The sequence below is a fragment of the Carica papaya genome, chromosome 5 (genome assembly GCF_054855325.1).
Source record: "Carica papaya isolate Zhongbai chromosome 5, ASM5485532v1, whole genome shotgun sequence".
NCBI classification, from domain to species: Eukaryota; Viridiplantae; Streptophyta; class Magnoliopsida; order Brassicales; family Caricaceae; genus Carica; species Carica papaya.
The window spans coordinates 645,672-671,522 of NC_142313.1; the positions used below are offsets into that span (position 1 = coordinate 645,672).

The window sequence follows — 25,851 nt, forward strand, 5'->3', positions numbered from 1 at the left end:
GGTGAAAAGAAGTTTCGGCTAGGAAGGCTCGCCGTACGCTGACGCAATTCACGCGTCACCGTCTCACCGGACTCGCTCGCTTCTTACCCGACAAGCCAACACTAGTTTAATTTTCCATTTTTCTTAATTAATTTATTTTCTCAATTTTTCAGAATAAGATAATAATATTAAATAATAAATTATTTATTTTTAAATTAATTTAATTTCTTATATTACGTTCTGAAAACTTCAATTTTTTTTTTTTATTTTATAGAATTGCACCAAATTTAAATTTTAAAAAATAAAAATAAAAAGAGGGGAAATAATAATTGGAAGAATTTTTTTTTAACTTTATGCATGGGAATGGTCCCATATCGGAAATTAAAATAGACAGTCTGCATCACTATGATCAATTTGATCTATTATGCAAATGCAATGATGGTGCATGGTACAGACTTTCGTACAGTGTGATGTCTACATATGTACATATATACATATCCATATCTTCATCAATTATACGTACACACACACACACACACATATATATATATACATACACACGCGCACACAAAGGTATTAAGGTTCTATTTACATGTTAATATTTATACTTTTGGTCATTTTCCAAAGGCGCAAATACGACTTTTTCTTTTTGTTTTGCCAAACTTTTCATCGCTCAACCTAACTCGTACGTTGATTTTTCTTTTCAAATTCTGCCGATAAATAAATTATCGAATTTTGATATTAAACGAGAGTTGTCGAGACCCGAAATAATGTATTATCTAAATATTTTCGAGGGTTAAAAAAGAAAAAAATATTATATATATAATGTGTATTATTTTAACATATTTATGTATATATAGACTCTCTTTTGTATCGTAAGAAGTATATTTTATATCATATTAAAGTTTATCGGACGATAAATACTTTTTTATTATTGTATATATTATCATGTTTTTAATGTCGTGATATTAAAAATTTTTAATGAATTATAATTTAAAATTAATAAAATTAAAATAAAATAAAATTTATTCCTATTTATTTTTTTAATAAATAAATGCATATAATTCATGTATGGTTTTCCTGAAACGACGTTGGCAAATCGCACACTACACGGCCCGGGTCGTCATCGCTGCTCAGAGCTCGATGAGGGGACGAGGAAAGTTACTCATCTACTCACACGTGTCAGATCGGACGGTCCTCGTTTTTTTTATTTTTTTAATTCAAATGGCTGTAAAAGCACATGCGCTTTACGCGGTTTTAGTATATTCCTACATGGGTTGCTTCTAAGTCACGCCCTATGTATTTCCTTTTTAAATTTTATTAATTTATTAAAAGTATTTTCAGTCAAAAAATTAAAACTAAAATATTATTTAAAAAAAAAAAAATTGGAATTATTACTCCAAATGCCTAAAAATGTCGACATTAAATATTTTCTACAAGCTTTTCTTTTTTTAAAAAAAAAATTTATTACTTTTAGATGGTTCCGCTTTTCTTAATTATTTTAATTTGCGGAATTTACTATGATAAAAAATTACGCTCTTTATCTTTAGCAGAAAAATTGGCGATTGTTCGATTCTGCAGGCCGAGTTTTGGAAACCTTCAATAGTTTACAACTCGTTTGAAATATTAGATACCGCAATATTATCTTAGAAATAGATAGCTCTCTGATCGTACGTTTGTTTACCAAGGAAGATTATTATACGAATGCGCATGGTGTCTTTGTTCGAAAAATTAAAAATTTATTTTGTTATAATTGACGTGTTCGCATACAATATATTTATCGTGAAAGAAACAAATGCACAGACTGATCGGTAAATACTAATTTTTCCTTATAATTGGGTCTCCATCAACATGTTCGGTGCCCGTTAATCTCCAGCAACTTCTCATAAATGATGTCATATGTGTCTCTTAATTTCGGATGTACATAAAAAATTCTTGTGTAATTTAGTTTTTTGCTTTTCTTGTGAAATAAAAAAAAACTCTATATATATATATATTGTTTCTTAATTATTAATTAAAGAAAATTTTCATTTCACTATTAGAATTAAACAAATAATAATAATTAATAATCATTAATTATTAGTTAAGTAACGTTATTAACTAGAGACCATAATTATTTTGGGTTGTGATTAAGTATGTTTGAAAATTTTAATATTTATAAAATAAATTAATTAAAACGGGTATAAATTATAAAATTATTAATAATATTTATGGTATTAAAAGCTGCATGTTTTGTTGACTTTTGCCTTACGACATGTATCTCCCTGCAGACAGTCTTTTGACCTTTTTTTTTTTTTTTTGGCTTCCTTCCTAAGTTTAAATCTCTGTAACAAACAGACAAATTATCCACGGTAATTCCGATAAAGTATTTACGAATTCTTAGATTAATTTAAAAAAAGATTAGTGTAAATTAAGGTATTAAGAATTATTTATGTATGTTTTGGTTAAAACTATAATTATTGATTAATTAACGGGTCAAATTTGAAAAGTAAATATACGTTGAGGGTACGCAGTTAATTACTGTGAATCTAGAAGGTCAAAATAGTCGTTGTTGAGAGGATGAGGATGTAAATTATATTTATGGTCGATGAAGAAGTCAAAGTCAAAGGTCAAAGTGTTGAATAGTTGTTTATTCAACCACACTGCAAATTTTTTTTTTTTTTTAAATCACAAATGGGTTGATCCTTTTCGCATTTGACACGTGAGGTGGTGCGTATCTAATGCCAAACATATATATATATATATATATATATACATAGAGAGAGAGAGGGAGAGAGAGAGGGAGAGAGAGAGAGAGACACAGAGGGAGAATTAACACGTTAAATTTAATTTTTAAATTGTTTTATTATTAGACGTGAGAATTTATAGTATATGATAGGGAAGTATGGTAGTCCTTAAATATTTCTATGTTGTGATGTGGTGATATTCTTGTTATATATATATATATATATGTATCAGCATATGGGTTGTTGTGGGTTTATAGACATATATATATATATGGTGTAAAGTGATATGGATATGCACATGGCTAATGCAAAGTTTCACATGCTATAGCTTAGATATATGTTGTGGGTTTATATATTTGCAGACATTAATCCCATCAATCATAATTTTTTTCAAGAGATCGTACCATGTCATATCCATCCCATGTTAGTCATATATAAATATATATATAAATATACGTAATCTGCTTTATAATGTAGATACAAAAAATTATGTGTACTACATGGAGGTTTTGTACGTGTACGTATATATGTATGTATATACATATTTATAGGTTTAGGGTTCATGTTGGTGATTCCATTTCTAGACTAATGTTGACATCATCCACAAATATAATAATCTGGTTACGTATTTGCTAAACAAAGTTAGATTCTAACTAGACTAGAGCAACCCACTTAATATTCCTAATTTATAATTTTATTATTATTGTAGAATTATGATTATTCTTGCTTCATTTATGCTTTTTTTAATATACGCCATTAACTATCAAACATATATATATATATATATCTACACACACACACATATACATATATATATATATGTTTGCATGTGTTTTCCGTTTTATTTTACAATTAAAACTCTCCTATTCTTCATGACCCAAGACGTAGTACATCTATATACATCCATTATACCAATTAATGGGATGAGACTTAACAATTATATATGTATATATATATATACATTAGTTTATAATCGAGATTGATTTCAATTTTCTCTAATACAAAATTCATTAATATTATGTTGTGTTTAAAAAATATTTCTAATTTTATTTTCAGATTTTAACAGTGTCTAAAAATTGTTTAAATTTTTAATTAGTCTAATTGCTTCATTATAATTATTTTTTATTTCGATATCATATAGTCCTTTATTATTAATTTATTCTAAATAGTTTTTTAAATTATAATTTAAATTTCAAATCAAATTAATTAAATAATTATAGTACACGAGCAAGTTGTAATTAAATAAATAAGCTAATAATTAATTCAGGCAAAATCCAAATTTTACCTTACTAATATAAGATAAAATAATGAATAGAAACCGGGTCGGGTCTCCGATCCATTAAACCGTTGACTTTTGGTGGTATGATGAAATTAAAACACTCAGCGCTGATTGCGGCATTTTGAAATTAATTACTCCTTATTAAATTCCCGCACCCAAAAGTATTTATTATTTTATTTTTATTTTTATTTTTTATTATAAAATTTTAGGCATGAGATTCCAGAGAAGAGATAATTCTGCTTTTTTTTTTTTAAATTTATTAGAAAATATAAAAAGAATAAATAAATAATTTCGTAAATTTTGAATAATAATAAAAAGTCAAAGTCAACAATTGATGATTAAATAAATATGGTAAATGCCTGTAGAGGCTAAAACGCGCAACTATCATAAACGGACAAAATGACTTTAATTAGGGAAGGCAGTGAGGACAAATCAGCCTCGTTTTGCGTGCACGTCTCTATAAAATTTTGTGATTCGATTTAAATTTTTATTGCATGAAATAAAAGGTGTACCTTCCCCCACTAAATAAGAATATTAAATTACAAAAAATAAAAATAAAAATTACATTGCAAAATTATTTTCAAAAATAATTATGCATAATTAAACATAATATAAAAAGCGAAAATTACATACTATATACATTATATATATATATGTGTGTATTAAGGAATGGGGTGGTTAGTAGAATACAAAAAATAAAGTAATTAATTAACTATTAAGAAACAGGAGTCAGTAATTAATGTTGACATATTCTGTTGTCAAAGTCAAGAAAGTTTTTAATTACTTCATGTTACATAATTTTCTTGTTAGCTAAGGATATGTTTTTATATAATTTTTCTTACAAGAACTGTACTAAAAATATATATATATATTCTCATATTTAAGGAAACAATTATATAATAAAATAAATAATAACTATAAGATATTACTATACATATATATATATATATTATATTACACCTCCTCTCAAAAACATAATAGAATGTGATAGGAAGCAGAAGGAGAATGTAGTGTGTGTGTGTGTGAAGAAAGATAATGTAGTTAATAATATATGTAGGCAAAGAACAGCAGACTGTGATTGGATTTCCTTTGAACCCTTCGTGTGGCTGCTCCAAAATTAAGGATATAACCTATATCAGGACCCTCTCTTTCTTATATACATATATATATTCATATCAACATATACATATACAAACCCCTTTGATCACAAAGTACAGGTAGAGGTGAATCAGAGACGTGACATCAGGTTCACGCCTCTTGTCTCTTCCTCCCCTTGCAGTTTTGCCGACACTTTTCTTTCTTTAGCCTCACTAGTCTCAGCCACTTGGGTCCCAATATCATTCTCTCCGCTACGATCGCTACAATCTAAAAAAAACTATATAAAAATAAAATACATACATATGTATATGTATGTATCTATCCATTTCCAATTTCACCACTTCTTTCTAATATTTTCAAGAATGAAAATCAACATTGATTACTAGTTAATAACATGCTAATCCTATTTCAATTGTCGATTCTGAAAAAGACACCTTCCATTAACTTTAAATTAAACAAAGTAATTGGACTAAGTAAAATTAAGAGTCAAAAGCAGTAGTATTTCTCCTACGCTTTTTAATCCCAGGGTCACAAAATTCAACATATTATCATAACTCTCCCTTTCTCTCCCTCTCCCTGGACCGCAGTCTTCAAATCATATTCAATTTCACTAGTCAACCAAACCCAACCCCCAACAAAACCTTTAAAATAAAACTCTCAAGACCTAGTCAACAACTTAACATTTTGGATTAATAAGGAGAATTAGCAATTAGATATATATATATATATATATATATACACACACACGTATACAGATATATATTCTTTTTTTTTTTCCTTAATATTAAGACATTATTATATTTCTAAACCTTTCAAAAACCTCTCAAGTGGCTTTTGACATTATCAAATGGGACCATCATTTAAATACATGTATAAGAGAGAGGCCATGTCCATGAAGTCAAAAATTAGAAAGAGAGAAGTGAGAGACCTTTGTTGTGCTCTTCAACGATTACGTTACATCATCTTTCTTGACTTGACTGGATCAATTGTTCTTTTTCCTCCTTCCCTCATTTCCTAAACTTCCCAGCAGCTTTCTTGACATTAACAACTTTGGTTTGGCCCCCACATGGACTCTCCCTACAAATTGCTATTTCCATTAAGAGAGAGTTGCAGCAGAGAGCTGTATTTCCACCAATGGGTGCTGTATTCTTTTTCATTATACAGAGAGTTTGAATCGAATTTTGTCTGTTGAGGTGTAACCATTCACGAAAAAAACCTCAGTGAAAAGGGAAATAATCTAGTAAAGTGCTAACCCTTTAGAACATGTATCGATATATTTAAACTCGAGACGTTTTTCCTTTCGTTTGTGAAAAGTGTAGGATTCTCTTTCTCTATATAAAGAAGAAAATGAAACCCTAATTCCAAGATTTAGTTATGAGAAAAATTTTGCAAGTTCCCATAATAATCAAAATGCCAAATTTCACTAGATTTCTCAATGTCTCCCTTCTCTCTCTCCCCGAAAAAAATTTGAATTAATAAAGGCAGTTGTTCCTTTTTTCACTTGAAGTCTGAGGGTGATAGAATAAGACAACCTAAGCAGCAAGCATGGCATGTTATACTTCAAACTGAAGAATTCATCTTTCCAATAACTACCTCAAACTGCTTTTACTACAAAGGTATTTTCTCTAAATTCCGTATGGAGATTCTATAAGTTTCGTCTATGGCCAACATATCAACTACGTAGATTAACTGTGTTGTTTTTAGAGTTTAAGTTTTACTTTGATGGTACCCTTTAACAATACAAAGAAGATTATAAGATAATATTGGAAACATAATTAATACCTTCCTAATTTTGGAAATCTAAACCCAAAGTTTTGGAAGCCACCACAAGTTCTTCAAGTTTTACGGGCTAAAGACGCAGGACATTCTAACCATGGTGTGCCAAGTAGTCTACATTCTACAAGACTCGAAGGAGACAAACCCAACTCACTGAAACCCGTACATTTTCTAAAAGGCTTTTAGCCCAACAGTCAAGATGTGCACCACCAAGAACCTGTAGAGTATAAATATACACAAATAAAGAGAGAGAAGAGCTACAAAGCAGATCCAGCAGGTGATCAGGATGCAAAGTGAGATGTCAAACCATACCTTCTTACTCTTCTGCATGCCATCAGAAGTTGCTTTACAGATTGCTCCTGCTTTGACCATCAACAGAGCCCTCAGCATGCCAGCATCGAGCATGCACGAACCTACTCCTGATTTCGGCAATAAGTTGTGAAACCAGAATGCATTAGTGTTCCCTAACCTATGATGTATTCCAATCCTGTTCCTTTCCAATATAAGATCATTTCATTACTAAACAGAATAATATATCAAAGCTTCCCATCATGTGTTTTTCCTGGCAGACTGTTGCAGCCTTATACCATACGAAACATCTCAATCTACAAATAAGCATAAGATGGTGCTGACATCAGATGTCCCACCTTTTCATCTGAAAGACTTTCACCGACACATATCCTTGACCTTGAAGCCCCTTCTGGTCCCACTGTTTCCACCACTAACCCAAATTTTCAAATTTAAATCATAGTTCATGAAGTGCCAGTTGGAAGATCCCAAAAAAGTAAATTTCGAATTCCATGCACTGATACATCAAACTAATCAAGCCAACTAAGGGAACAAACATCGTATGCATACAAGTGCAAGACATCCATCATCCTAGAAGTCGCAAACCAGTATAAAAAAGCGTTACAAATGAAGCCCGAAAGTTTTATCATATATCAAAATTGATCCTACTAAGTACGATAATTTTCTTCTTCCACCTCAGGTGCTTGTATGGAGAACCTGAAACTGCAGAATACAGATAAGACCCTTAAGCAAAACTTTTAGAGCACTAGAAGTAAAGGACAATGATCAATAAAATGAATAAAGAAAAGACTAAAGCAACACTGTCCCGAGGAAATCACACTCTACCTCCACTGAATCAGGGAGAAATAAAATTTTCATTTCACAAATGTTATGCAGGAGTAGTCACAGCAGCAGCAGCAGCAGCAGCAGCTTGTCGAGTCCTGCGTTGATGAACATCCCAATTATAGACACGGGCAACAGTGACCTGTCCAACGGGCATAAAAATTAATCAACAACACAATCACTTCGCTTGTAAAAGAAAAGAGGAAAGAATTGGAAATTAAGACAAATTGCCGAACTTCACTATACAGTTTACAGAAGTAATGCCTCTCATGCTGTATACATCTTATAACTATTCTTTACTCCCATCCCATAAAAGGGAAAAGAAAATCTTTCCACGTTTTTTTTCTCGGTTCTTTTCCTGATGGGATGGTTTGTTCAATTTATAGAAAGTTCATAATACAACTTCCAATAAACCCAGCCTGGGCTGAAGAATAAAGAGTAAAGAAAAACATAATGAAATCAATAGTACCTGAGTTATTGTCACTTGATCCCTCAAGAATTGCAAATCAGTCACAAGAACTTCCAAGCTGGCCTTAGCATTATCTAGATTCTTCTTAAGAAGAGAAGTGGCCTGCATCACAAAGATACTAAAGAACTTATGCTTGTGTCCCAAATGAAGAGAAAGGACCCAACAGCATGTAAAATATAAGGCTGGACCTCTTCACATGAATATTCCAACATGACATTTGCTCCAAGCCATAAACACACAGAATCTGTGTCCTCAATGCGAGCCTTTGAATATATGCCTTCAGAAACTTCAAAATCAGCAATAAGTGCCTGCATAAAGATCAAGAGCCCAAGAGAAAAAAGTAATATTCTTAGCACATATATGCATTTGGCACACCACTATTTTTATGTTTTTCGGGTAAAATTGCATCAAATGAAATATAAGAATAGTTGTACGAAACTTATGAATAATGAGCAGCAAATAAAAAAGACAGAAAACTTCCCGTTACAAGAAAGAACTCTAATTCTTTGGCCGTTAGATTGAACAACAAAAGAGAGGATGCAAAGTCAATTAACAAATAAAGTAGAGATAATTTACAACACACAATCAATTTGTATCTAACATCTAACATATCAATTCCATCTAATGCCTAAAGTATCAATTCCCAGTAGTAAAAATATGGAGATAAATTATTTATGTGGAAGCTCTTTAATATATGAGATGAATCATTATTTCTGAAGTTTTAGCTTAATTACAAAATTTCCAAGTTTCACCATAAGTTTGCATCTGCCGACTTTTCATTCCAATTTCTGACCTCTATGTTTATCGTTGCCTTGGCTTCTGGTTTGTACTTATAAACATGAATGAGATTTTTTACATAGACCATGGTTTCTCATTTCTCTCCTCAACCATTTCTCTCTTTCTCTCACAGGAGATGTAAATTTATTTAGCTCTGTCCTGGGCTGTTTGGTCTTTCAAGATGCACACAAATATGGGATAAAAGGAAGAAAATGGGTTGAAATTCTTTTTCTTTTTAATAGAAAAAGATGTATTAAAAGGGAGGAGAAGATACAAATGAGGAGGATTAGATATCCTCCAAAAGAAACAAAGCAAACAAGGGGTTGAGATTATTTTTAAATATATATTTTTTTTTATGTCAGAACTCTGCTCAATCATATCCAACAAAGCAAAGAAATAGAAAGCTTGCTGATAGTCAAGGCAAATCAAATGAAAGCTTCCTTTCCTGCATAAGCATCTTCAGTTTTCCCAGCACCTCCTAAAAACTGTCCCAGATTAACCATTAAAGACTAAACTAGCCAGATTAAAATCCATCCAACAAAAGAATAAACATTGTTAAACTTCTTTACTCGCAGGTTCCAATACCAAGAGACATGACAAGCACCACAATGTGATGGACTTCTTCATATAGAAGTTAAAGAGTCTGAAGCCTATGTAAGATCAAATAAACAAAAAAGAACATGCAAAAACGAACCTCACCAGTACCCTTCTTAGCTTGTAAAGTGGCAACCACATCCAAGCACTTCTCAATATCAGGAATCTTTCCCTGATAACCACATAAGAATACAGTTTCACATAAAATAGTGACACAGTCGAAAACCGAGCATAGATGAGTAACAGCACATCGAAGACAAATTAGATAAGTATAAGCACAACAAGAAAAAGGAGATAAAAAAAAGAAAAAGGAGAAAAATTAGATAAGTTATTGAAATAATGTCACAACAGTTATTGATTTTAATTTTCTTTCTAAAAAAAAAAAAGAAAAAGGAGATGAAATGCAAGGTTACATGTCCATCATCTAGGTCTCAAGAAGTAAAGAGAACCTTTTTTGGTCATAAAGCAAAATTACAAAAATAATGAAATCTAGATTTTTGGCTGCAAGCTGAAAAACAAAATAGGTTACTTTTTTGCCCTGCCAAAACCTAAAAAGAATACTAAGTCAAGGGCAGCTCCAAACAAGTTAATCTTCCATTTAGGACAAATTAACCTACAGATTAAATAAGCTCAGAAGACTTTGAGATTGTTATAGAAAGAAAAAAAGTATGCAACAGTACATTGTTGCCATTTCATTTACCCAAGCTTCCCATAGAGCCCCTATTATCAAGTAGTTATTAGAAAGCTGGACACATTTTCACATGAGATACAAATAACAATCTGCCTGTTAAATGGAAGCATCCCGATTTGCTTCTAAAGGAGGATATTTCCTGATGAGAAGAAACCTTAGCAAAATCACAATGAATGAAACAATGCCACAATGACTATTTGAACAGCAGTATTTTCAGCTCATACTTCATGATAAACACAACTTAATAGGTAGGACCACAGAAATAGAGATCGTATATTTCAAATATTATACATATAATCATATAAAAGACAAAGAAATAGGACCGGTAATAGCACCTGAAGATCTCTCTGCTGAGCAAGAAGTTTCATCTCAACCAATTTATATTGCTGAAGCCTACAATAATTTATTGGGGAACCATATGTTAGAACTAGATATAATGTTATAAGACCAAATTGAATTTGAAAACCTTATGCATGCAACAGGATAAATGCACAAAAGGGCAATATATCCATCTAAACACTCAGTTCATCCATCAGCCTATGATCATTTGGTAGAAGAAAGGATGAAATAGATATGCACAAACTTTCAAAATGAGAAATATAGCTGTGCCGAGCTTAGAATAAGTGTACGATTGGGTTTAAACTGAAATTTCGTAAGATCCCGGATGATTGAAATTGAAGAATATCAAAAATCGTAAGATAAAAAATAGCCTTCTTTCCCTCGTAAATACGCACCAAAATCAGTTAATTGATCCAAAAAGATTAGGAATAAATTAGAATTGTTCCCAAACTAGAATAATTTAATCATGAACCATCAAATTCAATGTCAATGGTATATGACACGAAGATATGAATTTCAAAACAACACACTTAAGGCAGTTAAATTCGCAAATATCCATTTAGATTATTCACTGAACTAATGCCTGAAGTTTGTTCCTCAAATTTGAGAGTAGTAAATCCATGCTCATTCGTCTCCAACGAGATGCAATAATAAATAAAAACTAGCACGGAGTAACAGTGTAAGATCACAAGGAGCCAAGCGTAAATACTGAAATCGCAAAGGTTGATAGCTGAAATAGTGAAGTAATCAAGATATGACTGCGAGAGAAAGAGGAAGACCTTTCTTGGAGAAAGGAAAGAGCGGAAGTAACATCGAGGCCGGCCTGAGAGAGGTAAGTCTCCACATCTTCTACGAACTGAGCTGCCGGTATACCTCGTCTCTCTGTTACACCACCTCCTGATTTTGAAGAAGACGATGCCATTCTCAACCGCAACACCAGACAAATATAGCAAACAAAATAGAGGTGTAGATAGATCAAAAACAGAGACGAATAAGCAAAGCTTTTCTCAGTGGAGGTTTTGGTTCTTCGAGATTCTGCTGCGATTTGCTAGGAACTGGCTGGGTTTTAGTTAATACTCTCTCGCCAGATGCAACCAGAGCCAGACGCAGGACGACGGCGGCACAAAGTAGGCAGGAAAGTTTGGAGTTACCAAACTTTCAAAATGGGCTTCGGCCTTTGAAGTGAAAATTAATTACCCGCTCGTCTTACAAAGTTGGTGGAATGATGCATTTAAAAATTTATTTATTTATTTATTAACTAGATTATCTATATATATATTATTATTAATATTACAAAAATTAATATAATTTAATTTGAACCTACGTTCTCTTTAAACGTACGATTTATTTTGCAAAAATAAATATATTAATTATTTAATTAAATAATAAATAATATATTTAAAATTTTATTAAGCAAAATACCATTACGAATATCCTTACGTTGCTTTAATATTTTTAAAATTTTATTTTTTATTATTTATTATGATAATATATCACGTAAAAATTTTATATTTACCCAACTGAGGTCAGAAATTTATTGATAATTGAGATAAAATAAGAAACTTTGGAAGGCGTTCTTCGGATATTTTTTACCCCCCTAACGTTGTACGGTAAAAAAAGTTGAAATCAATTATAAATATTTTTTAATATATTATCATATGTATCTTTTTAAGCAATGTAAAATTAAATCTTACTTTTTACCATTTTCAGATCTCGCGCTCCTCAATATTTTTTTACTTGGTAAATATTTGTTACTTACCCTCTTTTATCAATTTCATGCATACTACTTTTACTGAAATTCCCCCTTCTTTTTGGAAAAACCAACAATCTTCTTCTCTTGAATGAAAGAGGAAGATTTGATCGAGAAGTATCATAAGCTTATCGAACGAATGAACCGATAGACACTTCAGATCCTATAATTCACATTCCATGCAGACAAATACCAAAATTAATGCCGATTGACATCACAGTAATGTAAAATACGCACCAAATAAAACTTAGTTTTCAAATTAAGCTCGAAAAATAACTTGGTCCAGACAAATAACCAACTTTGAAGTAGTTCACAAAAAGACCAAATGGGAATAGATGAATACAGCTATCAAGTTCCTTTCTTTTAAACCCAAGAGAACCAACCATGGAAACTACTCATTGTTGGCGGGCCTCAACTTTCTTCTTTTGCCAGAGCCTGTCGAGGGCACTGTCAGCATCACCCTGCATGGTTCCCAAGTTAGTTCATTGCTTAAATCATGGAGATTTCGAAATCTAAATTGAACTTGGAAACAGGTAGCTAATTGCTTAGACTATGTATAAGAAAACGCACCTGGGCACGAACAAATCCACAGAGGGCAAAAGTGGTGAACTGTCCAGTGTAGACACCATCGGCATCCAAATGTCCAACATTAATCTGGACAGATGCGTGATCCTTTGCCGTGATGAGTCGATTTGTTGCAGAACTGCAACCACGGCAAATCATGAATTAATAACCAGATTAACATTGCTTGATTTGAAAAGGAATTGATCGATGAAAATATCAATATACCATTTTCTGGGGATGTAAAGATCCATGTTCTGACCATCTTCGTTCTGCATCTTGGCTGATCGTTTGTTAACAAGAAAAAAGTTAGCTCGATACACCTAATTTGACAGCAATATCCTCACATCAGAAACAAATTAAACTAACAGATACAGCAATACCTAGTTATCCTCTCGACCGTTCTCACTTTTATATCAACGAAACAATAGAAGAAAACAGAAAAACACTTGCATGCGCACACGCACACGCAAACAATATTAGTCCACATCCTTGCAAATTGATCTTAAATATCACAAACAAGTAGAAACATGAGATGAATTCTCATCAATTCAACAAGGGATAAAACAATACTCAAGAAAGGACACTGGTGATGGTAAAAACGTAGTATGAGAAGGGGGAGGAGTATATAAATGGGTCCAAGCCATGGTGAGAGGAAATAAAAGGAAAATCGAATGGGGAAAACAGTTTCTCACCCTTCAAGTATCTCCAATTAGGTGCATCAAATACAGCATGGCATACTCAACATTTTTTGCACTTCAAATTTCCTTCTCTCATCGACAAGTAAACAATCATAGAAAGAAAAATAATGCTGCAATCATATAATAAACTTGCTGCTCTTTGTGGTATTTGACTCTCCTATTGCAAACTTAAGGATTACTTAGACCATTAGAAGAAGCTCCTACTTAATCAAATAAAAGAGGAAGAATAACACCAGCCACTTAAGATTAAACACAAGACATCAGTTACCAACATGAAGCTCCAAATGGACTCAGGGTAAAGAGAGAAATTAACAAGAAAAACCAGCTTCTAGCTCTACCAAACAGCAAAAGCAATTGGTACTAAATATTCCAGATACAAATAAACAGAGTCCAACCCCTCAAACTTTTCATGATAATATCCATTACTATCAATCTCTGATGACCTAAAAATCCTAACTCCTAAAGCAACTGAACTTAAACTCAAATCTTAACAACGAGAAAGTTCGATTATCCACCGAAAACAAATCATAATGTATATGAACAACCGCAACATCAGAGACTAAAACGTTAAAAGAAAGCAAAATAAAGACGACAATGATGGATTTCCAAAGCTATAACAACAACTTTAAAGAAACAGTGTGGAGCTTTACCAACTAAGCTAGCAAGAGACTCCCGGCGAGACAAAAACCAGTTGCCGGTGGACTTGAATCGGGGAGGTAGCTCAGCGGTAAAATCCTGCTAAGCTAGAGAGAAGGCTAAAATATGGCTTTTATACCCCAAGGGATTCGAATGGAGAAAAAACCCTAATTCGCCTTCGTCGGGGAATTTCATTTAATGGGCTTAGATTATATGTATACAACGCCTGGCCCAAAAAGTATATTAAACCCGAAATTAAGGTACGTTTGGAGGAATTTTATACGCTTAATTTTTATTTAAGACAAAATTTATTAGTTTAATTATGAGATAATATAATTTTAGGATGATAAAAAATAATTCTATCAGAAAATTAAATCAAACATTAAAACAACACACATACTGTCTCATTGATTGTGAAAATTCTTGAAAAAATTGTTCTAATTTTATATAAAATTTTATATTAACTCAAATTTGATCAATTAATCGTTCCTAGCCATCAAAAATTCGAACACAGTAACAATTTCTACTTAAATTTAAAATAATCTGATTATTTTTTTCCAAACACGGCATCTGTCTCTTTAATTAGATAAATATGCAAGGTTAAATAATTTTAAATTATTTAAAAGATAATTATCTAAAAATTTAAAACTTTATTTGGTACGTACAAATATTTTATTGAAGATATTTTATATTTTTAAATTTTTTATTTATATTTTATTTGTGAAACTATATATGTTAGTTGGTAATTATAAAATTTTAGAGCATTATTATCAATTTATAAACTATTTTTTTAATATTTTAATTAATTTATAAAATATAATATGTTTATGGAAATCTATAATCTAATCATATGATTTAGATTGCAACGTAACTAAATTATATATACTTCATTCATAAAGGACAACTGGGGGATGAGTTAGGCATTACAGCAGAGTTTGAAATTTCACGGCTTATATATAAATGTTCCCCGCGTCATTTTTCAGTTAGTTTGAAATTTCACGTTCATATTTCTCTCCCGCCAAACAGAGAGGAAAGCTCAAAATGACGGAAAATCAAATTGCGCAAAAGGATCTCATGCGCTCTTCAGATGTCTTGAATCGGATCTCGAAGCAATATCTACTGAAGAGAAACCGAAAGGTATTTCTTACACAAAAACCCTGGCCTCTCTTCGTCTCTCCATTTGTTAGGTTCAAAATTGATTTTTCTTTGCTCTTCTTCTTTTTACGTTCTGAAGATCGCTAGGAAGAGCTTGGGCGATGCATTCACTTCGGTTTCTGAAGATTTGTTACCGGAGACTTCGAAGGAATCAACCGATTCCTCTCCGACTTCTGATATTTCTGATGCTAATTCCAACGGTGAAACAATAGAAGTATGTCGGCTTCTCTCTGTTATTATCCGGTTTCTTTCTATCAAATCAAACGCTGTACGAGTGTACCTGAATTCTTATTGTGTTGCTCTTTCCATTTTATTTTCGCAGATTTTCACCATATGTATCGTACTACATAAAAATTGATACTATCTCACAAATTGTCTAATGGAAATAGTTTGCAAATCACCGTTTACTTTTTAGTTACTGATAAATTAATCCTACCTCATCTCATCTCTAGAATTCTCTGCTTCTGTATCAGAGCTTTGTGCCGAAGCATAAATTTAGTCCAGATATCCTAGCTTCAGTACTGGAAACATTTATGCAGTACAATGTCTCTCCAACCTCTGCAATCACTGATTCTGTGGGAAACAATGGACTATACAAGCTGCACAATCACAAGATCGCACCAATGGAGGAAGACCTAGATCTGCGTTACAAGAGAGATTTGATGGATGAACTTATTTCAGTTAAGGATTGTGTTGTGCTTCTTTGCTTTTTGCTCTGGATACTTGTGGTTTCAATGGTTCTATACTTCAGTTCTGGAGGCCAGACATCTTATATTGGACCCCTTCCCACTTGAATCGCTGCATAGAGGTGGCGGAATGTTAGCTTGTGAAACGTAAGGTTCGTTTCTCGGTTGTCTGCTTTGGCATCAATGTTCTTTTACCAGTGTAGTTCATATCTTCAATCAACTTTTGCCATGCTTATGTTGAGATTATGTTGACATGAGAATTGTGTAGTTTTTTTTAGCAGCCGAACTTATTAGATTAGTTTGGTGACAACTACTTTGCTGTGAACACTTCCTCCTGTATGTATTTTGCAATGTGTAGATGCAGTAGCGGAGACTAAAGGAACATATCCAACTCATAACATCAAATATAAACACTCTAAACTGCTTATTTTTTATGTGTTGATTGCAAGTACGCATTCTTAATAAAGGAAAAGAATAAAGAAGAGATGTATTAGATGCATATACATAGTTATGTAATATGGATGACAAGTTGTCTACATTCTTTATTTCTACCACCATAGCGCCCCCTAACTGAATGAACTGATACATGAGATTACAATGTTAGGACTCACTTCAGATAAGACTCACAGGTTACTACAATTAACATTTTTGTTTAGTCCGTTAAAATAATGAGTATTGTTGTCTCCTTTTGCTGTTTTTGTTGTGGCCTGTTAAAATTGTATAGTCCCTTTTAAATCTGACATCTTGAAGATTCGTTGTTCGTCCTATTGTAGAGAGTAATATCTTTGCTGCTAGGATAATTGTTCATGACCCTTTCTTCTTGTTGGTCCTCGAGGTGTCATCCTTGGTTCTCTTGTGCACAAGTAACAGTATTTTGAAATATCTCGGTTGTAACTTTTCCAGGAGAGTCTACTGTGATTAGATAAACTCTCTTCAACCTGTACTTAGCCCTTTATTTTAGGATTTTTTTACTTCGCTACTCTATGGTTGCAATACCATGTGTTACTTTCCCTTCAGACTACATGGAGTTAAGTATAAGATAATACGTCGTGCTAATTTTCTCGCCATTGGATTTCAACTTTTTGCCCCACAATAATAGTTTAAATTCTATTCAGGTGCAAAAGATTTTCCTTCTCGAAAATCTTCTCTCAAGACTAGTTTTTCAATTTAAACTGACACTCAGTTGAAAGTCGCTAAACTCATGTATCAAACATCTGTCTTTGAATTGTGCCCTCCCCGCGGTGAATCTTATAGTCATATTCAAATCCATATATGGTCCTTTTCAGCTTTCAATAGCATACCCACCTTCACTTGTCACTTACTATTTGGGAACGCTGTCTGATCAAGAGTATGAGATGTACTGAAGCCGCCGGTCCGGAGCACCATGCTCAAATTTCGTGATCAATGTGTAATGTGGGCATATCTAAGCGTTAGAAGTCCAAATGATTAGATTAGAATTGTCTATCAAGATATCTGGTTGGAAAGATTGTCCACTGGTGCTAAATACATATGCAAATGGTTCTTATGAATCAAGTATCGAGATGACTTATAATTATCAAAATTTAACGCTTCAGATCTATGAAGAGTAATCTGGTGAGGGTGATGAGTCCTCTCGCTTAAGGCAGGTGGAAAAAATAGTTCCAGAAAAAGGGATCTGCTAAGGACATCCTCAGGAGTCAATAACCTTAATGATCATATTAACTAAACATTAAATCTAATGTGATCTGAAGGAAATCTTAAATGGTGGTTGAAGGCTAAATGGGAAGCGAACAGCAAGATAAAACTATGGTGCAGTGAGAAAACCAGAAAGCTTGACTAAGTTAGACATATGAGAGAGTTTATGAGAACCTCAATGATCATTTGGTAAGCCTTTTATCTTCCTGATGAACACATTATATTCTGGCACTTAATAAAGAAGTACTAGTTTTGTATAATTTGAAATAAGGACTAGAAGGTGCAATCCAAACATAGGTAGTTACGACCACGCAAATACACTCTTACAGGCATTTAATCTTTTTCATGACGGGACATACAAGATTCAAACTTGAGTGTTAGATAGGTGATTAATGGGTCAATAAAGGGAGCCTGAAACTCACTTGTAAGAAACAGATCTTTTGAAATAGTAATGCCTTTGATTCATGTAGATCAATCATACAAGTTCTTTTTCCTCTAACGGGAGGTTATTTTGAAGATGAAGTGGGTTTAGGAGTGATTAGCTGGCCTAGAAAGTAAATAATTTGGAATGTTTCTGAACAGTGTTCATAGTTTAAGAATGAGATTATAAAACTTGAAAAGCTAGCTGCACTTAAAGCCAAAAGTTCGGTGTAATTCACAATTGAATTATGAGTTTGTTGAACAAGAGAACTTTTTTTATTTGGTGGGGTTGAGTAGGTTCGGGGAGGAGGGAGGGAGAGGAGAGAGAGAGAGAGAGAGAGAGAGAGAGAGAGAGAGAGAGGCTACTTGTACTTTAAAGCAAAGTTTTAGTGTAATTAAAGGAAAATTTGCATTATCATTGATTACGTGCTTTTCTTTCAGAGGCATCGTTTTGATACGATCTGATTCAGTTATGAAGCAAGGACATTTTTGTGTGTTTAGTAATAATTGAATCATTAAGTTTTCTTCCTGTAGCATTGAGATGTCAGTTTCAGTCATTCCAATATTACACGCTGTCAAAATTCACTTGAGAAGATTCATGATCAGTGCACGTCCTACACTAGGTTAGGTCTTTTGGATGTTTTAGATTTTGAAGTGCATCCAGATTGCTCTCAGATGTCTTAGAAAATGTTAAATTTTAAATAATTGGCCATCAAGAGCTGGGCTTGCATTATAAGAGACACTACAAATCACATAATTAGAAAGTCACCTCTTTGGAGGTTATCACGTAACGATACATGTAAGGTGTGGCATGTCATCAATTTCATAACCACTATCTGGATTCACTATTCTGGCCATGATGTCATTCTTGCTTTGATGTATTTCCGCTCATACACCTTTACGAGGGCTTGCACTTGGGATTTGAGAACATCAATTTGCATTAATATAAGTGTAAAATTGTTTGATTCTGGTGATGTATTATTGAAAGGGCTGCTATGAGGATCCAGTCATTATAAATCTCCCAATTAAATATTGTATTGCTGTCATATCTTGTTGCAAATTGCTGTCTCTGGAACACGCACAGACATTCTACTGTTCTGCTTTTTATTTCCATGTTTGGAAGATATTCTTACTAGCTGCGATTGTTAATGAGGGATTAATCATGTTGTGTCTTTTTCCTGGTTCAGTTGGAATGTATATGATTTGTACTATGCTACTCTACAGAAGCTAGCTCGAGGATGAAAAATAAATTCTTGGCTGGGTGAAGAAATAAAGGCAAGTAATAGCTCTCTACATAGTCCCGAATTCTCAAATTATCTAAGCTGTGAAATTTCACCGAAATGGATTTGGTTGGATTGACTTAAGGTTCAGATTCTTTCTTTAGCGCTGATCTGGTTTGTACAAGGACTGTCATCCCAGTTTGAACTCTGATTGTTCATGAACTTTAGATACTTCGCGTAGCGATTCACGTATAAGGTTAGGGTTAATAGTTAATAGTGCTTGAACTCCAATTCTCAAACGATTCAACAGTAGTTTTGATAACCATTTAGGCTTCGCATGAAAGCCCGAAAGCCAGATCTTCACATGGACCTGGTTACTTCACCAGACTTCTTACTCGGACTTGTGAAAGAACCATGTACAGATGAGAATACTAACCCCGTTAAAGAAGCTTACCATCTGAAAACTCTTTTTTCTTTACATTTTTTTCCTTGGATTAGATATATTATGAGTTTGTAATAGGACGCAAGTGCGTCCATGTCCTTAAAATTTCTTATGTTCTAGCACCTGAACACTAGATCATTGGTCGCTGATTTGTGGAAACAAATAGTAAAAAGTTTTTGTACATCGTACTCTGATAACAATGAGGTTCGGTTCAGATTTACTGAACAAATCCTCTAACCAAATTACAATCAGCTTGAGTTAGCCTCCACCATCCATCCCCATGTTAAGTACCTCACCTAAATCCAATCTGAATCATGTTGGCTCATCTTTCACCATCCTCATGCAATAAGTACTTACTTTTTGGGGCCGGTTAATGCCGCTGCCCTCTTTTCTGCTCATTGTGTTATTGTGTCTCGCGGAAGGGAGGCAATCTCTCTGGCACATCATCATGCCCATTGGTGGTTTTAGGTTTTCAATAATACATTTTTAAGGTTCTCTTTTTATTGTTCCCAAAGTGAATTGACATACACATGGCATCAATGATTTTTGTTGGAGAATTAGGATTAGGCTCATGATTACGGTATTACTGGAGAATTTTCGACAAAGCAAAACTGCATCGTATAATCCACAGATCAGCCTGTCTAGTTCCCTATTTGTTTTCACTCCACGTTTTGAACCAACTAGTCTGTAGCCTATTCATCTTATTCGAAAATAAAAACAAAGCCCAGGGGCTGCCAAATCAATACTGCCCCGAAACTGGCATGTTCATGTTTTATTTGTTTTTTCTGTTGGAAGGCTGGAACCCTGCTGTAGCTTATGCACACACATGATGGCCAACAAGTTACCATCAAACAGGTTTTAAACAATCTCTCTACAATTAAAGAGGAGGCTGCTTTGTTCATTATTGACTAACCACACCTTATTGTCTTTGAGAGATGAACTTGGTGGGAATCTGCTTGTTCTTTTCCTTTTAGGAAAAAATATTTTTAATCTTTTGGCTCAAAGAACAGCTGGAAAAAATCTCGGGTCTGCCATCCAGTCATGTGATAATATAGTTGTGTTAAACCCAGAAATTAAACATAGATTTTATAAGCAGAGCAGGTAGTTTCTTTCTTCTTTTAAAATAAAAAATAAAAAATCCTTCAGTGCGGGTTAAACTATTTTTTTGGGATTAGTGGCAGCTTTTTCGATAACTATAATTGGGAAAGAAAATAAATATCTATAGACCCGTCTTACTAGAATTGAATTGGGGACCTCCGGTGCAGGAAATGTGGAGCATAACTGTCCGCACCTCACAGAGGAAGAAAATTCCAAACCTCCAACAAATACAAAAATAAAGCCGAAGATATAAAAGTGCCAGAGAAACAACCCACATTGCACATGCATTTTCCTTTCGTTTATTATCTTTTTCTTTTGTGGATCATCACGCCCAACAATCATTGCACGGAATGAAAACAAATATTGTGCTGGGTCCCACTTCCAGTCCCATTAGTGGAAGCCAACGCCATATATTTATCCAATGAAATTTTGACACCTCATCCACCGTGTGTATTCATATATTACATAACTAAATCCTCTAACACGGGAGTCCCAAAATGTAACCCTTTTGGTGCCACCTTTTTTTTTTTTTTTTTTTTTTGGTTTCTTGGACATCCAAAACGGCTTTCAATTTCAAGGCCTTTTCTGTTTGTCATATTATTTTTTACACCTACTGACTGCTTCGGCTGCTTTCATCTTTCAATTTCAAGTGTTTTACTTCCTCTCATTTGAAAATGTGAGTCTTATAAAAAAGTAATTCAGGAGGAATCTAGTTTGTGTGAGGAGAAATAATGCTCCCTTGCAATATACCTTAAATGGTCTTCTTTAATTGTTGCAGAAGTAACAGGAATTTTGATTAGTTGATCTAATCTATAATTGAGTTTTTATTATACAATTAAGTTTTTGTCATAAATTGGAATCTCTCTCCCAAGAAAGTGAAAAATCTGATGTATAAGATTAAACTTTAGGTTCAGAAATATCGATTACCAACCTAGTTTTGTTTATAAAGAGTTATTATGATTAATTTGATTTTTCGTTTCTGTTTAATAATTAATATCCATGTATCATCTGTTAAATAAATATATAAATTTTTACTCATAAAGTATTATTTATTTGTCTGTGTCAATATATTGTTTTATTACAATTATAATTCGGAACAGAAAAATAAGTTTTCTTTTTAATTAGGAATTCTTTATGAACAATTAGGGTTTAGAATAGTATGCAATGGATTCTTAATCCTCACTCTTGTGGGGTACGATGATTTCATCCATATTTTGGTGAAATTGTATATAATTAAATTTTAGTTTTTAGAATTTAATGGAATTTTAAAAGTTCTGTTTTAGTTTCATTTGTAATTTATGTGGTATTGAATTTTTTTTATTTTTAAGTTGTGTTTAGAATAAACGAACTTTATTTATGTTTAGGACAAATAAATTTTGTATATCAAATTTATTTGAAAATTAAAATGTATTTTTAAGTATGCAAGGTGGAGAATTTTTAATACCGAGATAAATATTGAACCCTTAATATAATTTTAAATAAAATTGAAATAAATTGATATTTATAAGTTTTTTTTGTCACGTAAGGTTTGTTTGACTTTTTTATTTTAATATTTTAACTAATTTCGTTTTTGAACTTAGTCAAAATTAAATTATTCACACGACAATAAGATTTCAAAGAAACAAAATCCATAGCCATAATGAAGAATCTTAACTTTAGGTTTTCTTTTTTATTTTTTAATAAATCAAAAGATTATGTCGATATTTAATTTATTATGACTATTTAATTAAAAAAATTAATTAATAGATAATATTTTTTTACCTAAAAATATAGTAAATTTGTTAAAATTTAGTATAATTTAATCATTACAATTTTATTAATATACTTACAAAATAAGTTTTTTGATTCAGTAAATTAAGTATTATAAATTAATTATTATTAATTCATAATATACTATTAAAAAAATAAATTATATATTATTACTAAATTACTGCATTATTAATTTTTAACATAATAAAAAATAAATTAATCTTATAAGATATTAAATTTATCTATAAAATCATTTTAGTAATACTCGAATCAATATAAAACTACGAGCGATTATATTTTATATTTTAAAAATATATTTGAAGTAAATATACAGTATAAACAGGAATAGATAATTAAGTATCATAATTACTTTGAAGAATTCCTTACCGATTACTAATGTTTTAACATCTTGAGGACATTATCGTAAACGATGGCTTTCGAAAATTTAAATAAAAAAAAAAAAAAAAGCCCATGTTGGTTGACTGCATTAAGCACCTGGTTTGGCATCACATGGGCGACAGGACACGTATTGAGTAGTCTATTTTTATTATATTATATTTATATTTATATACATTACAATAAAAAGAAAGTGGTGTGATTATTATAATACTATATTATTCTTATTCTTAATTATGTGGTTAATAATGGCATATCCTCTTATATTAATAATCTAATTAAGAAAGGCCAAGTAGTATGTAGGGGCATATGCGTCTGTTACAGATGGAACACGCACCGCCCCCACCCCCCCCAAAAAAAATGCGCACCCACATAATGCAAAAAAGCAAGTCGTGCACTAAATATTCACATCCACAAAATATTAATATCACGCTAATATTATAATTATTAATAAATTAATTATTTTTCAAAATCATTATGTTGGTAATTGTGGGTATTACGGGATATAAGTAGTATCAGTTTTTATCTATATATATATATATATATGTACAGATCATAAAGATTAATTTATTTAATACTGAGCTTAAATTTCTCTACCAACTTAATCAAGAACAAATAACATTTATATCGATATTACAAAAATTAATATTATTAATCACCGAAATTATACGCTGATTTTTTTTATAAAGAAATTAAATTAAAATATTTACTTAAATTTAAAATAAACTTAAATATGAAGTCAATTGTATACAGAAATTAATGTGGAAGTCCAATCAAATCAGCCACCACTCGACTACCAAATCCCTAAACCCAAACCGGATGGTTACCAACAAAAAAAAAAAAAAAGAGGAACCAAACCCGTAAAGCAAAAAACTAAATAAATGACGCGTGCTCTCTTCCCATTCCATTCGCTTTATATTCCTCCCCCCCCACCCTACCCTTTCTCTCTCTCTCTCTCCACTTTCACCCACAGCCTGACACCTCACCAACTCCGTTCCGTTTCTCCGTCCTTGCTTCCTTCTTCCTCTTCCGTCGATCGATCAAATCCGTTGCTGTTGATACGTAAACTCCCTTCTAACAGGTTGTAGGAAGTAACACTGATCGTCTTCTTCTCTTTCCTTATTAAATTCTTTTATTGACCATTTTCGTCTTTCAATTTCTCAAGTTCCATTTACGGATTTTGTAATTTTCCAATCGGATTTTGATTGAATCTTTTATATCTCCGAGGAATGAATCTGAATTTGTATCTTTTGTTTGTCTACCAGGTAAAGAGAAGGTAATCTGATTCTGTTATTGTTCGTTACCAGAGAGGCAGATACTGTTTCTTCTGATTCTTTCAACAAGAAAAAAAAAAAAAAAAAAAAAAAAAAGGAAGATCAGTTGCGGCAGAATTGTACGGACAGGAGAATCATCGTCATCAACCGATGGCATCTCTGATCTCGAATCATCAGGTAGTAACCACCGCGAACTCCGATCGGGCGCGTAAGAAAAAGAAGAAGAAACCTCAGCATAATAAAGAACAGCAAAGTCAGAGCCAAGGCCACGCCAGATGGAAATCGGAGAGGCAACAGCAAATCTATTCCTCGAAATTGCTTCAGGCTCTCGGTCAGGTCCGCCTCTCACCCGAATCCACCGCCTCCTCCCCCTCCCCGACCCCCGCCCCGCCGTCGGTTCCGCGCCGGGGCCGTGCAGTGCGCGAAGCCGCGGACAGAGTCTTGGCTGTGGCGGCCAGGGGGAGGACACGATGGAGCCGAGCCATTTTAACCAATCGTATCAAACTCAAGTTCCGGAAACATAAGCGGCAGAGGACGCCGGCGACCGCCACCGGGAGTAGCCGGTCGAAGAAGCCTAGAGTTAGTGTTTTGAGGTTGCAGGGGAAGGGTGTCCCGGCCGTGCAGAGGAAAGTGCGCGTCCTTGGCCGGTTGGTTCCCGGTTGCCGTAAACAACCGCTACCAGTGATTCTAGAAGAAGCTACCGATTACATAGCCGCGCTGGAGATGCAGGTTCGAGCCATGAGCGCTCTAGCCGAGCTTCTCTCCCGCAGCGGTTCCGGCGCCGGCTCCAGTTCGGCAACGCCGCCAAGCTGATAACAAAATCTGCTTGGTTAATTTGCCAAGTGTCATTTGGTTTATCGCTCTCTATTTTTCTCATTTTTAATTTTCTTCTTAAAATTATTTTTAATTTCAGACCCTAATCTCCCCCCCTATCTCATAAACCTCCTGTGAAATATAAATCCCCGTACTGGTTTTCCCATTTAACCCTTCTCTCTCCATACATACACACACACACATACATACACACATCCTTTTATATATATATATATATATATATATCCTGTCTTGGGGTGATTTGGAATTTCCATTTTCATTTTCATTTTTCTTAATTTTTAAATTAAAAATACCAATTTAACAACGTAATAAAATTATATATTATGCGGATGAATTACCATTTTTTTTAAAAAAAATTACGAAAAAAGACATGAATTTTAGGCAGAAGATAATAAT

General features: G+C 33.0%; 4 protein-coding genes across 7 annotated transcripts; 2 read left to right on the forward strand and 2 right to left on the reverse strand.

Annotated features, from left to right (window-relative positions):
• Positions 1 to 7,629: 7,629 nt before the first annotated feature.
• Positions 7,630 to 12,030, reverse strand: PFD3 (prefoldin 3). The gene is made up of 7 exons (XM_022051301.2): positions 11,639 to 12,030; positions 10,856 to 10,913; positions 9,930 to 10,001; positions 8,647 to 8,766; positions 8,459 to 8,560; positions 7,993 to 8,131; positions 7,630 to 7,869 (listed from the first exon to the last, which is right to left on the reverse strand). The coding sequence occupies exons 1-6, from the start codon at positions 11,779 to 11,781 to the stop codon at positions 8,036 to 8,038; spliced, it is 591 nt and encodes a 196-aa protein (XP_021906993.1). The 5' UTR covers positions 11,782 to 12,030; the 3' UTR covers positions 7,630 to 7,869; positions 7,993 to 8,035.
• An 809-nt stretch (positions 12,031 to 12,839) lies between these two features.
• Positions 12,840 to 14,679, reverse strand: LOC110821391 (small ribosomal subunit protein eS21y). 2 transcript variants are annotated; one of them, XM_022051214.2, is made up of 4 exons: positions 14,522 to 14,679; positions 13,399 to 13,453; positions 13,180 to 13,312; positions 12,840 to 13,070 (listed from the first exon to the last, which is right to left on the reverse strand). In XM_022051214.2, exons 2-4 carry the CDS (start codon positions 13,446 to 13,448, stop codon positions 13,005 to 13,007), a joined length of 249 nt encoding a protein of 82 aa, XP_021906906.1. In that variant the 5' UTR covers positions 13,449 to 13,453; positions 14,522 to 14,679; the 3' UTR covers positions 12,840 to 13,004. The 2 variants fall into 2 exon arrangements, with proteins under 2 accessions (XP_021906906.1, XP_021906907.1); XM_022051215.2 differs by having other exon boundaries at positions 13,399 to 13,493; positions 14,522 to 14,677.
• An 803-nt stretch (positions 14,680 to 15,482) lies between these two features.
• LOC110821502 (protein SINE3) lies at positions 15,483 to 21,087 on the forward strand. 3 transcript variants are annotated; one of them, XM_088219947.1, is made up of 4 exons: positions 15,483 to 15,644; positions 15,742 to 15,876; positions 16,115 to 16,500; positions 19,630 to 21,087. In XM_088219947.1, the coding sequence occupies exons 1-3, from the start codon at positions 15,549 to 15,551 to the stop codon at positions 16,454 to 16,456; spliced, it is 573 nt and encodes a 190-aa protein (XP_088076073.1). In that variant the 5' UTR covers positions 15,483 to 15,548; the 3' UTR covers positions 16,457 to 16,500; positions 19,630 to 21,087. The 3 variants fall into 3 exon arrangements, with proteins under 3 accessions (XP_088076073.1, XP_088076072.1, XP_088076074.1); XM_088219946.1 differs by lacking the exon at positions 19,630 to 21,087 and having other exon boundaries at positions 15,484 to 15,644; positions 16,115 to 16,782; XM_088219948.1 differs by lacking the exon at positions 19,630 to 21,087 and having other exon boundaries at positions 15,484 to 15,644; positions 16,136 to 16,782.
• Positions 21,088 to 24,258: 3,171 nt separating this feature from the next.
• LOC110821524 (transcription factor bHLH148-like) lies at positions 24,259 to 25,605 on the forward strand. The gene is made up of 2 exons (XM_022051391.2): positions 24,259 to 24,428; positions 24,613 to 25,605. The coding sequence occupies exon 2, from the start codon at positions 24,772 to 24,774 to the stop codon at positions 25,432 to 25,434; it is 663 nt and encodes a 220-aa protein (XP_021907083.2). The 5' UTR covers positions 24,259 to 24,428; positions 24,613 to 24,771; the 3' UTR covers positions 25,435 to 25,605.
• The last annotated feature ends 246 nt before the right edge of the window (positions 25,606 to 25,851 follow it).

Excerpts from the sequence above, each read along its gene's own strand:
- LOC110821391 (XM_022051214.2), bottom strand. The coding sequence starts at position 13,448 with ATGCAGAACGAAGATGGTCAGAACATGGATCTTTACATCCCCAGAAAA. Across the intron at positions 13,313-13,398 it reads CTTTACATCCCCAGAAAATG|TTCTGCAACAAATCGACTCA; the intron begins GTATATTGATAT and ends CCGTGGTTGCAG. Across the intron at positions 13,071-13,179 it reads GTGGATTTGTTCGTGCCCAG|GGTGATGCTGACAGTGCCCT; the intron begins GTGCGTTTTCTT and ends GGAACCATGCAG.
- LOC110821524 (XM_022051391.2), top strand. The coding sequence starts at position 24,772 with ATGGCATCTCTGATCTCGAATCATCAGGTAGTAACCACCGCGAACTCC.
- PFD3 (XM_022051301.2), bottom strand. The coding sequence starts at position 11,781 with ATGGCATCGTCTTCTTCAAAATCAGGAGGTGGTGTAACAGAGAGACGA. Across the intron at positions 8,767-9,929 it reads CTAAGAAGGGTACTGGTGAG|GCACTTATTGCTGATTTTGA; the intron begins GTTCGTTTTTGC and ends ATCTTTATGCAG. Across the intron at positions 8,132-8,458 it reads ATCAAGTGACAATAACTCAG|GTCACTGTTGCCCGTGTCTA; the intron begins GTACTATTGATT and ends CCCGTTGGACAG.
- LOC110821502 (XM_088219947.1), top strand. The coding sequence starts at position 15,549 with ATGACGGAAAATCAAATTGCGCAAAAGGATCTCATGCGCTCTTCAGAT. Across the intron at positions 15,645-15,741 it reads TACTGAAGAGAAACCGAAAG|ATCGCTAGGAAGAGCTTGGG; the intron begins GTATTTCTTACA and ends TACGTTCTGAAG. Across the intron at positions 15,877-16,114 it reads CCAACGGTGAAACAATAGAA|AATTCTCTGCTTCTGTATCA; the intron begins GTATGTCGGCTT and ends TCTCATCTCTAG.